The following is a 13245-nucleotide window of genomic DNA, read 5'->3' as shown; positions in this document are numbered from 1 at the left end:
CACCTGGAGCACAGTTGGGTCAGTCAGGACATTTGCTCAATTACAGTAAAGGCACTGTAGAGTGTCTATAGCCAGGCTGGCTTCAAACTCATGACATCCTCTGAAATGCTGGGATTACTGATGGACACCCCATGCCTGACCAGTTAGAGGACATTGCTACTGAGCCCCAAATGTGACCTTTCTTTCTCCTGTATTCTAAAGCCCAACTATGCTACTTGTAGTCAGAAAGGAGTCAACTGGCGGCAATCTGACATTTATTAGTCCTTCAAGGTGTTTTGTAGAACACTGTCTCTAACATAAAGGTGGTATGTACAACTGGGAGCCCCTTTCCCTCCAGGAAAAGGGGGAGTTTTCTTTGTGCCACTAGCTCACAAATAACATGGAGACTTGTTTATGAAACTTAATTATGAAAGTTTGGCCTGAGCTTAGGCTTTCCCCAACTAGCTCTTATAACTTAAATTAACCCATTTATATTAATCTCTGTATGGCCCATTTCTTCCCAGAACCCTTTCTGTCCCCAGAAGTCCCACCTAATCTCTTCCTGCCTAGCTATTGGCCATTCGGCTCTTTATTATACCACCATGGCGATACATCTTCATACAGTATACAAACATCCCACAATGCTCTTGTGCAAACATGCACTAATACACTGCTATATGAAGAACAAGATTGGGTTTTAATGCTGTCAATTGCCCCTCTGCTGTCAGAATAGTCAGAAGGCAAAAGCTTTAAATCAACCTGTACAAAAGGAAAAATAAAAACTAAATTCCAGGAGGAGTTAATGGCAGGGTAAGCAGGTCTTCCGGACAGTGGCACTGGGGCCCCAAGGCAAGTACTCAGGTCCTGGTTTGCAGAGGGAGCCTCAGGGCCAGCTCTGTCAGGTGACTCATGCCAGGTTGCTTGCTGTGCTTCTTGATGTAGTCCAGAGTCTTCACCTAGGAAACAGCTCCATGTTGAATTTGGTTTCATGGCTCTGACCTGGGGGCTGAAGCCTCTTCTGAACTGGCCCTAAGTGAGCTTACCCTGCCTAGCTGAAAATGGGGTGTCTCCTGAAGGATGATGGAAGAGCAAAATGTAAAGATTGTAACTTCTAAAATTAGACTCAGATCTGGGGACAGCTCAGTTGGCAGAGTGCTTACATGCACAAAGTCCTGGGTTTGCTCCCCAGCATCACAAAAACTAGGCAGAGGCAAGACAGGAGGTTCAGAAGTTCAAGGTCCTCTTTGGCTATGTGGCAAGTTGAAGGATAGTCTGGGCTACCTAACACTTTGTCTCTGAGGAAGAGAATCAGACTTGGCTGTGGCCAGAAGTGGGTGACATTTCCAAGCAAGTACTTTTTACTGAAAGGAAGTGACTGGGAATGCTGTCTAGTACTAGAGTCACCTGAAAGAATTTTGGGGTCTGGCACCCATCTCAGGGGTGACAGCAGCATGTGCTGCTGATGCTAAGTCAAGGTCAGCGCCACTCTGGCTGGCAAGGGCCCTGATGCTTACCATGGTCCTTGTGTCTGCACAGCCGTGCCTCTGTGCCAGGTGCCACAGGTTGACGGAGAGTTGGTTCAGCTTATTGTTACGAAGGTCCCCATGGGCTAGGATGCTATTGAAGAAGGAGAGGCCCAGCAAGCTCTGTCGCTTCAGGGCCTGGAAGAGAGAAAAGAGGATATGACCTTGCCCTGGCACATTGGATGGGCTCAGTGTAGATGCCCTTGGTAGTAGAGTGGTCATGGGTCCAAATGCCAACTTTGCCATGTGTTTGCTGAGCCTACCCTACACCTGTAAAATAAGTAAGATCCACAACACACATGGAGTGAATGAGGGCAGAGGCACCATAAGCTCTGAGCTTCATACAGGCTGTCACTGGTTAGGAGAGACCCAACAGTCACTGACAGGTCAACCCTGACAACAGCAGAAGGCTGTGCTTCAAGCACAAGTCAGGCTGGAAGGCTTCCACATGGCTCTCAGCTGTGGCTCAGGCTTCTGAAAGCTGTGGTTACTATTGCTGATCCTAACTGACTGAGCAGAATTAGGGCCCAGAAGCACCTACTGCAAGGCATGGTATGCCTGCCTAATTCCAGCTGTAGGCAGGTAGAGGTAGAAAGACCAGTCTCAAGTCATCCCCAGCTCCAGAGGAAGTTGGAGGCCAGACTGTAGGCAGGTAGAGGTAGAAAGACCAGTCTCAAGTCATCCCCAGCTCCAGAGGAAGTTGGAGGCCAGACTGATTAGAGACCCTGTCTCCAAAAAGGAAAGGGAGGGAGAGAGGGAGGCAGGAGGGAGGAGGGAGGGAGGGAGGGAGGACCTCCTAACCCTGTAACACCAAGCCTTTCAGGAATCTTGTTTTGTTGGGTGATCTCTGAGACACCTCACCAAAGAAACATTTAAACATGTGACCAGCTTTGAATGGCAGAGACAGTGGAAAAAATAACAGTGCAGTGACAGCTCAGGTGAAAGGACACTTTCTTGGGGGAAACAATGGACACAGAAAACTACATCTAGGTGGGCGCACCTGTTGTTTCAGGATGCCCATGGAATCACTGGATGCTGGCCATTGCCACGTAGAGCTCTGAAATCCCAGGGCCTTTGCTACAAAAGCCTGGCAGCCCTACCAAACAGTGCAGGTCATGTGTGCCTGCTCTACCTCACGGCAGCTAAAGGATACTGAGTACTTAGCGTATGCTAGCACCTTTGCTCCGCACTTCCCATCTCTGTGGCAAGCACATTCACAACCTATGCTGGATACACAGCCTTCAATAACTTTTCCAATACTCCATCCTCTGGTTTCTTGTACATTAGTACATTATGCTGGTAATGCTGAAAAGTAATATTGCAGATGGAAATGAGGTGTCTGGGTAGGCTCAATCTAGTGATGGAGCCTTCAAAGGCTGAGTCGGAGACAAGCAGGGAAAGATGGTAAAGAAAGGCCAACAAGGCTGAGCTGAGGACACATTAGTAAAGGGCTTTATGTGAGCACAAAGACCTCAGCTGGATCCCCAGCACTCATATAAAAACATATGTGGTGACACACACTTGTGATTCCAGCAAAGAGAATCCCTGGGTCTCACTGGTCAGCCAGCTTAGCAGTATTGGCAAGCCCCAGGTCAAAGAAGATACCCAACCTCAAAACCTATGCCCAGCAAGCCTCTATTTCTTTTAGACACAGCCTCAGATAGCTTAGGCTGACCTCAAATTCTCAAAAGATGACCTTGAACTCTTCATCTTCTCGCTTCATCCTCCCCCAACAAATACTGGGATCACAGGTGTCCACACCACACTGTTTTATGCTATGCTGAGGATTAAACCCAGGGCTTTGTGCATGCTGGGCTAGCACTCTGAAAACTGAGCTGTATCTCTAGGCCAATGTTTGAGATGGGGTCTTGATACATAACCAATGATCATACTGTTTTAGCCTCTGAATGCTAGATTACAGGTATGTGTGTGCCCAGCCTTTTTTATTTGTTTCTAATTGATACATCATATTTGGGGGGGGGGGTCTTGCAAGTTGAGAGCAGACTTGTGGGTACCAGAGGCTGGCATGAGCTGAAATTTGGGTATTGGGGAAGCATCATGCAAGCAGAAAAAGTCAAGTCTGAGCCTTGGAACCATGATTCAGCCAGATTTGTTTGCCTTCCACAATAGAGCACTGTGTAAGTGCCCTGTGTTGCTCCCGCCCTGCAGTGCTGCCTCCAGAGCATGTGGCAGCTGGTGAGGGCAGGTACCCACCTCGTCCTTGGCCAGGGTTTTCAGGTGCTCCAGGATCTGAGCCATGACCGCCTCACATAGCTTGCTGTTCTCAGCCAGGAACTTGGAGTCGCCCCCGTACAGGCTGTCATTGGAGTCAACTGGTTAAACAAACAAGAGCAGCATGTCACATGGGACTGGCAGATGGCAGGAAGGCCTGGCAGGGAGTATGGGAATGGCCAAGGTGACCCACTGGCTGTAGGATTCACTAAGAAAACACCTAGCCTGAGGCCAAGTCTGGGCCTGAGGCCAGCACTGTGGAAGTCATCCCCCGAACTGGCCACACCTGGAGGGGACAACAATAATCACAGTGACCCTCTCCAGCTGCCAGGCACTGTGGCAAGCAGTCTCTCTCTGTGTTATATAAGGGCCCACATAACGAGCACAAGAAAGAATTGGCATCCACATCTTCAATGAGTGGGGAAACTGAGACAAAGACACAGGTCTAGCTAGGATGTTAAACTGGGTAGCCTTATTCCAAAGCCCACATTCTTACCCACTGCACCTAGCTGCCAGCCCTAGGGAAGACAAGTTCAACCATCTTATCCAGATGTGACCCCTGCATGCTACAGTAATGGCTGATATTCCTAATAGTGCCAACAGTGGCATGAATGCCATGGGACCAATTAGCCACCTTCTGATTAAAGCCTGCTCCACAAGATGGAACCCATGCCTGCTATCACATTCCACAGTCCATTTATCCCATGGCTTCTATGCCTGACAGTGTCTCCTTCCTCTCTAAAACATCATCTCATTCTATAGTTCAAGCTGGCCTGGAAATTACTCTGTGACCGAGTCTGGCCTCTAACTCATGGCAATCCTGCTTCAGCCTCCCAAGTGCTGGAACTAAAGGTGTGAGCCACCATGTCCAGCTTTTTTAACAATGACACTGCTTAGCCAACTCCTATGACATCTACTGCCTAGAGAAAAGACCAGTTCAGCCAAGGATGGCTTGCTATGGCTTCCTCTTCCTTCCAGCCTGGCTCCTGCTGGGTAGGGAAGACACCATGTAGTCTGTTGTGGATATTTTCACTTAATTGATAAACTCAGGCAATCTGCTTATCAGAGGACAGGTCTGTGGCTTTGCCTGTAAAAACTGACCTCATCCCACTCCCTGCACAAGAGCCCAGAACAGTTCAGTTTGTCTCTGCTGTGAACACATGGGCTGTTTGTTTTTGATTCTGCAGGGCTGGGGGTGGAACCCAAGGCTTCCGGAATGGCAGGTAGAGCTCCAACACTAAGCTGCACTGTTCTCTCTCTCTCTCTCTCTCTCTCTCTCTCTCTCTCTCTCTCTCTCTCTCTCTCTCTCTCTCTCAGTACATGTGCGCATGTGTTCGTAGGCCAGCAATCAATCTCAAATGTAACTTCTCAGGAGCTGTTTACCTTTTTTTTTCTTAGAATCAGGTCTCTTAGTGGCTTGGAAGTCACAAGTCACTCATTAGTCCAGGCTGGCTGGCCAGTAAGCCTTAGGGGTCACCTGTCTTTTTATCCCTGGAGGTCCTCATGCATGAGTGGCAAGTGCTTCACCAAATGAACCATCTCCAGTTCTCCTCTTTTGTTTACTAGCACCAGCCTTCCCAAACAAAGAAAACACAGTTTCTGCCTTTCAGAGCTCATTCCTTCCCTGCATGCTTACACAGGCTTCTATCCCCATTCTCTCAACTAATCCTTTAGCTTCTTCCATCCCAGTGCCCAATACCTACGTCCTTCCTCGTGGCTGGGTGCAGTGTCATTAGGCCAAGTGCCTAGGTAACAGGAAGCAGAGACCAATTCCAGGAAAAGGGAAATAAGTTGTATCTGGTAAGTCAGGTTATCGCACCCAGCCCTCATGGGGCACAGAGCAGTAATATAGTCCTGTTTAGAGAGGATGCTAATAAGCTCCCAGTTTATCTGCTGGGATGCAGTTGTGCTTCCTAGTACCCTTATGTTACCTTCTCGAAGGAACAACTGGGAAGGATCTCATCTCACCCACAGTTCAGAGGAGACAATATCCATAGGAAACACAGAAGGGCCTCCAATGAACAAAAGGAATAAAGGGTCCACTTACAGATGAAGGGGTGGTGGCATAGATGGTCCTATTCTGGGGTATGTCACAATCTCTCAGTGACTACACAGAAACAGTGTCTATAGGAATAGGAAGGTGTTCAAGAGACACTTTCAAAGAGCAAGAAAACCATGCACTGGAACTCTAAGAAATGACCCTTTATGGGTTTCTGTGATTGTGAGGCCAGTCTGGTCTCTCTACATAGTGATTTCTAGGCCAGCCAGAGCTACATGGTGAGATTTGTCTAACAAGAAGTCCCCTTTGGAAGTGAGAAGATGGCTCAATCAGTAAAGTACTACTCATGCAAGAATGAAACTCACATTGGATCCCCACATGAAAAATCCAGGTGTGGTCGTATGTGTCTGTAACTTAGTACAAGGACAAAAGTGGACAGAGATAGGTGGATCCCTAGAGCTCACTCCAGCCAGCCAGAGGTACAGAAGAAATGAATGAAACCCATGACAGTGGATACCTGCTGCTCTTGACACAGACTCAACAACTGCACAGTGTGCCCGTGTGCCACTGTGTGCCATGACAGTGGCTGCCTGCTGCTTTTCATACACACTTGCCAACCCATAAACCCTGGCCACCGTGTGCATCCTCCACAGGCTCTCTCTCTACACATGAACACTCCTATTTTCTCTGAACCACTTGAAGCAGGTACAGACATTAAGAACCCATAGAACAACCATTCCTCCTGCTCCCCAGCTCCTTTGACCACAGATAACCCCTAAGCTGACTTTGAACCACTTTTGGGATGATGGCTAACACTAGCTTGGTGGTGAGTGATGTAGGTCACAAGGATTGGTCTTGGGGTTCCTTGGCTGTTGTGATTTTTATTTGTTTACTATTACTGTGTGGGTAAGTGTGAAGACACATGCAACAGAGCGTATGTTGTGGGTTTGAGGGATTGAATTCAGGTTGCTGGACTTCTGTGGCAAGAGCTTTCACCAGCTGAACCATCTTGCCAGCCCCTCTCTTGTTTTTAAGGTGTTTGTGTATGTGGGAGCACAGAGGCCAAAGGACAACCTCAGGCATCGTCCTCAAGAATGCCATCCATCTCCCTTGAGACAGGATCTCTTAGTGGCCCAACGCTGAACAATTAGGCTGGAGAGAACTGGTTAGAGAGGCCCAGAGGTCCTGTTCTTTCTTCTCCCTAGTGCTGGGATTACAAATGAGTAATGTACCATCTTGCCTACCTTTTTATGTGACCTCTGGAGATGGAACTCAGGTCCTTTACTGCCTGAGCCTTCTCCCCAGCCTGGTCCTAGGATCTCATGGTGGCAAGGATAGCAGGTACTCTTATAAGAAACAAAATGAAAAAGAGAGAGAGAGAAAGAGAGAAGAAAAAAGAAAAGAGCAGGACGGTGGTGGCGCATGCTTTTAATCCCAGCATTGAGGCAGAGGCAGAGGCAGGAGAATCTCTGTGAGTTCGAGACCCGCCTGGTCTACAAGAGCTTGTTCCAGGACAGCCTCAAAACCAGATAGTGATTTCTCCTGGGGGCTAGAATAGTTGTTGGTATAAATTCCCAACTGAAGCTCTGGGTTTGGGCTTATTCTCACTCTGATTAGCCCAACAATGGAGCAAAGGGAAGGGGACATATCGGGTGGCTATCAACCATGTAACACACACACACACACACACACACACACACACACACACACACATCATGTTATAGAACACTGACCTCTGTAGTGCTCTGAATAAGAATAAGCCACATAGGCTCACATATTTGAATGTTTGGTTCCCAGTTGGTAGACTGTTTAAGAAGGGTTAGGGGTGTGGCCTTGCTGGAGGGAGGTGTGTCACTGGGAATAGGCTCTGAGGTTTGAGGTTTCAGAAGCCCGTGCAAAGTCTCTCTCTCCTCTCTCTCTTTCTCTCTCTCTCTCTCTCTCTCTCTCTGTGTGTGTGTGTGTGTGTGTGTGTGTGTGTGTGTGTGTTTCTTTCTTCCTCCTGCCTGTGGATCAGAATATAAGCTCTTAGCTACTAGTCCAGAGCCATGCCTGTCTGTTTTGCCATGCTTCTCACCATGATGGTCACAGACTTAACCAAATTAAGTCCTTCCTTTTATAAGTTGCCTTGCTCATGGTGTCCCTTTACATCAATAACAGCTGGGCATCCTTTGAGCACAGCAGCCACCTCCTTCACCACATTTGCAGTGCCTACTTGCCAAAGACTGGGCCTATGGACCGCTGATGTTCCAGCAGGGAAGAAGGGAGTTGTGAGGGCCAACACTGTGTCCCCACTGAGATTCTACTTGTTTGCATTTCTGTCCTAATTCCACGTGGCTTTGGGACCTCAGGAGGTGAGAGAGTACCCAAGCTAGGGAGAGCTAACTGAAGGGAACTTCATCTGTGTAGCTGTGGGGAATCTCACTTGTTCAGCGTGGCTGCTGTGTGTATAAGCTGAGGGTGGGAAATGGCTCCAGAATACAGACTCTTGGGCTAAGTGTAGCTCGGCTGACAGAGAGCTTGCCTACCATGTGTGAAATCTGGGCATGGCAGAGTAGGTCTATAATCCTAGCAACTGCAGGGCTGTGGAGGGCCTGCTGAGACTGGCAAATCTTTGGAGCTCATTAGTCAGGCAGATTAGCTAGATAGGTGAGCTCCAGATTCTGTGAGACCCTGTCTCAAACAAATAAGGTGAAGAATGATTAAGAAAGACACCAGAGCCAAGTTTGGCCTCCAGGGCCATACACACAAATATGTGCACATAACCCATGTGCACACGAACACTAAGAAGAGACAGTGAAACAGTCCTGCTGCTGTCCATGAAATGAGAGCAAGAGGATGGCTGGTTGGGATGCTGCTACCTTTGTCTATGTGGTAAAGATAGGTATCCTGGCTCATAGCAGACAGCAGGTGCAGGACAGAGGTGTAGATTCGGATTTTGTCATCACTATTGTCCTCCCAGGTGTAGTCCTGAATCACGTTGAGAAGTTCTCGAACCAAAAATAGGACTCCATGTTCTGGATGATCCTGGTGGAGAAAAAACATGACAGCTAAACCCATATAAGAACAGAACATTTAAAGCGCCCACTAATACAGTGTGTTCTGTAATCAACTGCTGAGGTTAAAATGCCTGCTGCTTCATAAGGGCAGGGCTACTCAGGAGCCTAGGCAAACAGAACATTCGTGTGTGTGCGCACACACACACACAGAGAGAGAGACAGACAGACAGACAGACAGACAGAGACAGAGAAGACACAGCTCACTCACTGATCCACTGATTACACACAATCTCTGCTCACTGGGTCCAGCCACACCTCTCCTAAGCTAGGCACAGTATTGGGTCCTAGCAGAACACACTTAACAGGTTAAGAGAAGAAGGAGCCAAGGAGGATTATTTGCACAGCTGGGGTCAGCATGAGGCCAGGCACCAGGGCTTGGTGACAGCAGGATGCTGTTATTATCCCAGGCTGAAAAAAAAACAGGTACAGGTAGGGCACTGTTGGAACCCAAAGACATGCAGCTGGAGGCTGCCCACTACAAGATACAGGCTTGCATGGAGGGACAAGGCCACTAACAAAGCAAGGCTAACTACGAGGCACTGAGCATGGGTGTCCTCATCCAGGCCAGTCTGCAGGCTGTGTCTCCTGTTGGCTAAATGGGTTGGAAGTTGGAAGAATCTCCAGAGCCCACTCTCCCTCCCTGGCACCAATGAATGTATAAAATAACTGACACCTCACACCTGAACAGCAAAGAATGCTCCCTGTACCAGTCCCAATCCAGTATCAGTTACATGGAGGCAGCTATGTCAGTCAACAAGAACATGCTTTTCCATGGTTAGGAAGCCACTCTCCCTTAAAATTACATATTCTCTCTCTCTCTCCCTCCCTCCCCCCCTCTCGTGTGTGTGTGTGTGTGTGTGTGTGTGTGTGTGTGCATGTGCTTGTGTGTGAGAGAGTACAGAGTTGGCTATGCATGTAAATGTATGGTTGTGAATGTGGTACATGTGCACATGGAAGCTGGATGTTAAAATCTGCTGCCTTTTTCAGTCATTCTCTATGTTCTGCTTTGAGACAGGCTCTCTTACTGAACCTACAGCTCACCCATTAGCTACACTGAGTGGCCAGCAAGCCCCAGGGATCTTCCATCTCCATTCTTCCAATACTAGGATCACAAGCCAGCCACGCCTGGCTTTTCATGTGGAGGCCGGGGACCAGGACCTAGATCCACATGCTTGGCCAGCACTTTACTCAATGAGTCATTGTCCCAACTCTAGGTATAACTCAGACTGACTTCAAACTCATCCACCTGCCTCTGCCTCTTCAGCATTTACTACCACAATTGGCTGACTTTGGGAATGATTCACACATGGTATACCCAAGTGTGAACATGTGCCCCACCCTGTCATGGTGAGTGGGGACCCCACATGAATCGTGCTGAGTGAATCATCTTTTTTTGATACTTTCCATTTGTCAGGCACTGAGGAAGCTACAAAACTGGTCCCAAAAGTAGCTGCAGTGCTTTCAACCCACCAGCACTGGCCCATCTCACCCACAGGAGTAGGCCACAGAGGGTGAGCGGCTTCAGCTTATACTTCCAGCACAGGGTTGGGGTAGGGTATAGGGAGGACCCAAATTAAAGTCCTAGCAATTGTCTCCTGTTAGCTCCCCCTCTTTGAATAAACTGGATATCTCTATGTGGCAGGAGAAAGATGTGCATGGAGTGGCTATTTAGAGCACAGGCATGAGGCTTCAAATCCTGCAGCTGAGGAGAAAGGTCCAGCAACAGTGGCCTGCTCTACGATGAATGTATTTGCAGTGACACTGCCTAAGGTGAGGATTTGGGCAGAGAAGCTTGAGATGTGTATAAGCCATTCATATCAGTGGGAACTGTCCCTACTGTTTCAGCAAGAAAGAGGATGCATGATGCTCAAACATCCAAACAATGTGAGCTGTGCATGTCTGAACCACCCAGGAGAGGCTGCCTGCTAGTCAGTCCCAGCTGGCAGCTCACCGCTGCCTTCCTCTGCTTGCAGCTGTTTCTAACTAGGCTATTTTGTTCAGCCACGTGGATACTAAAATACATTTTTTTAATTTAAGGATCTGCCTTGGGAATAGACCACAGTCTGAATGTTCCAGCAACTTCATTTCAACACTAATGTCCCCACCCGGTGGGAAACCAATGAACAAACTTTCAGAGAAGTGGGATTCAGGGAATGGTTTATGGTGAACACTTTGGTGGGCTGCTTATAACCAGAAAGGGGATAGGTCATGTCCCTGGTGCACTTTCTGTGTTTCAATGTCTATGACATGTTTGTTCGTTTTGTTTTGTTTTTGTTTTGCTTTAAATATTTGAGGACAGTTCGAGGGTTGAAGATTATTTTCCCTTTTGAGATAGTGTCTGGCCTTGACCTGGCTTTCTAGCCAAGGATAACTCTGGCTTTCTGGTCCTCCTGACTCTCCTTCCTGAGTGCTAGAATTATATACATGTATTACTGCATCGGCTTCTATGTGATACTGGGGACAGACCCTGGGGAGTTATGCATGCTAGACAGGCAAGCACTATACCAACAACTGTACTCTATCCCAGTCCAGTATCCTTTCACAGCAATACAATGGTTTCACAATTTGTGTTTAATATGTAAACTAGTAATTTTGTTTTGATTTTGTGTGTGGCGTATGTATTCTGTATATACATCAATGTGTGCTAATGCACACAGGTGTAAAGACCAGCAGTCAGCATCAAGTGTCTTCCTTGGCCATTCTCCACCTTGCTTTTTTTCAAACAGGGTCTTTCACTAAACTGGGACCTCATCAAGTTGGTCAGACTGGCTGGCCAGTGAGCTCCAGAACCTGCCTATCTCTTCAGTCCTCCACCCCCACCCCTTGAGATGGGAATTCATGGTTTTAAGTTCACTATAAAGCAGAGGATGACCTGGAACAATCCTCCTACTTTGACTTCCTACACATAATAGGCATGTATACCTGGTTTATGTAGTGCAGGTGACTGAACCCAGGACTTGATGAATGCTAAGCAAGTGCTCTGCCACCTTAACTAAAACCCCACCCACCTCTGATCTTTAATTATTTCTCCTCCTCTTTCTTCATTCCCTACCCCATGTCTGTGTATCTGTACATGTTACATGGCAAATGAGGGTGTGCAGGTATGCACGTCTGTGCTTGGGCATTCAGAGGCCAGAGCAGGATTGATGTCTTTATATTGTTGTTTGACTTATACTGCCTTGAGAATGGGTCTTTCAAAGCTGCCTGTTTGGGCTAGGCTGGTGGGCCAGATAGCCTGTCTCCACTCCCCAGTCTGGGGTTACAGGCATGCATAGCCATGCCTGCTTTTTTACACTGGTGCTAGGAAATCAAGCTTAGGTCCTCATGCTCACTGAGAAAGGGCTATTATCCACTGAGCCACCTCCCCAGGCCGTGCATTTTTAGGAGAAGAAAGAGGTGCTGGGTTGAGATGGTACTCCAGTGGGAGGATCCCCAGTGTTCTTGGCTAGGCTCCCTCCTAGATGGGGCAACTCATGCCAATGAGGTGGTTTCTGTGAGGGGGCCAGAAGAAGGTGAGTCCTTCTTTTCACTGACCCCAAACATGGTATGACACTGTCCCTCCACTGTCCCATCGAAATCCCTGTTCTCAGGGACTTTATCACACTTCCGGGGAGATGAAATACTTGAGAAGTGTATGATGAAATGAACAGTAAGGGAAGGGTACAACAGAGCCAAACACCACTGAGCTGGGAACAGAGCAGGAAAGAAGGGCCCCTGGGGTGAGAAGGTGAGTCAGGAGAGAGACCGATCCTCAGCACACCCAAGGCTGTAAGTGCAGGTGCCAATGTCTCCTCACTTCCCAGACAGCTTCTGCACAGCCTCATGAGTCCCAGTGGCTCTCTCCAGTCCCTCTGGTGTGCATGGCACTCTCATCCTACCTTTAGGCTTTCGCTCACACTGTGCTCCCTGCTATGAAGCCCTCTCCTCCCTCTCCTCTCCCTAGCATCAAGTGCTCATTTCCCATCTAATCTCAGCTGAAAACCTACCTTCTTGGGTGTGGCTTCTTTCATCACAGGGAAACTCATTCTGGCCTTTGCTTTTCATGCGGAACCTCCCACCATATCCACGAAGCCAACCAGCAGTGACCTGAAGTCCCCCTTGGTGATCTCATTGTCCCCACAATGTCTAAAACCATAAAAGGACCCAACCCCCACAAAAGAGGCACGCAAATGTCCCTACAGTGCCTGGTGATTCTTACAGATGGAGTTGGTTGTGTTTAACATTAAGCCTGACTTCCTTTATAGGGGGCACTTCCTCAGTTCCCCCGATTAGCAGATACTTATGGACCAGGATGACAGACAGGAAAGGGTGAAGCAGAATGTGGGCATCTTGCTATCTCTGTAGCTGCTTTTAATGAGGAAAAGGCAAGAAACATATCTCCCCAATGCAAGCCTCAGTGATCAGGGCCAGAGAACAAGATCCTAACATTTTGGTTCCTATAAATCCCAACACAAAA

The 13245-nt window shown here is 48.1% G+C and overlaps 1 protein-coding gene and 1 pseudogene across 1 annotated transcript in view; both read right to left on the bottom strand.

Annotated features, from left to right (window-relative positions):
* Nucleotides 1-655: 655 nt before the first annotated feature.
* The window catches only part of Vps35l (VPS35 endosomal protein sorting factor like), a 99808-nt gene continuing 87218 nt past the window's right edge, over nucleotides 656-13245 (bottom strand). Inside the window, exons 29-32 of the mRNA XM_051192792.1 lie at nucleotides 8592-8757; nucleotides 3717-3835; nucleotides 1494-1640; nucleotides 656-935 (exon numbers count right to left, since the gene is read on the bottom strand). Of these exons, the coding sequence (XP_051048749.1) occupies nucleotides 837-935; nucleotides 1494-1640; nucleotides 3717-3835; nucleotides 8592-8757 (531 nt within the window). The 3' untranslated portion in view covers nucleotides 656-836. The remainder of the gene's footprint in view (nucleotides 936-1493; nucleotides 1641-3716; nucleotides 3836-8591; nucleotides 8758-13245) is intronic.
* LOC127228967 (uncharacterized) lies at nucleotides 9482-9596 on the bottom strand (annotated as a pseudogene).

Source organism: Phodopus roborovskii, unplaced genomic scaffold (genome assembly GCF_943737965.1).
Source record: "Phodopus roborovskii unplaced genomic scaffold, PHOROB, whole genome shotgun sequence".
NCBI classification, from domain to species: domain Eukaryota; kingdom Metazoa; phylum Chordata; class Mammalia; order Rodentia; family Cricetidae; genus Phodopus; species Phodopus roborovskii.
This window is presented reverse-complemented; position numbering and strand designations above follow the sequence as displayed.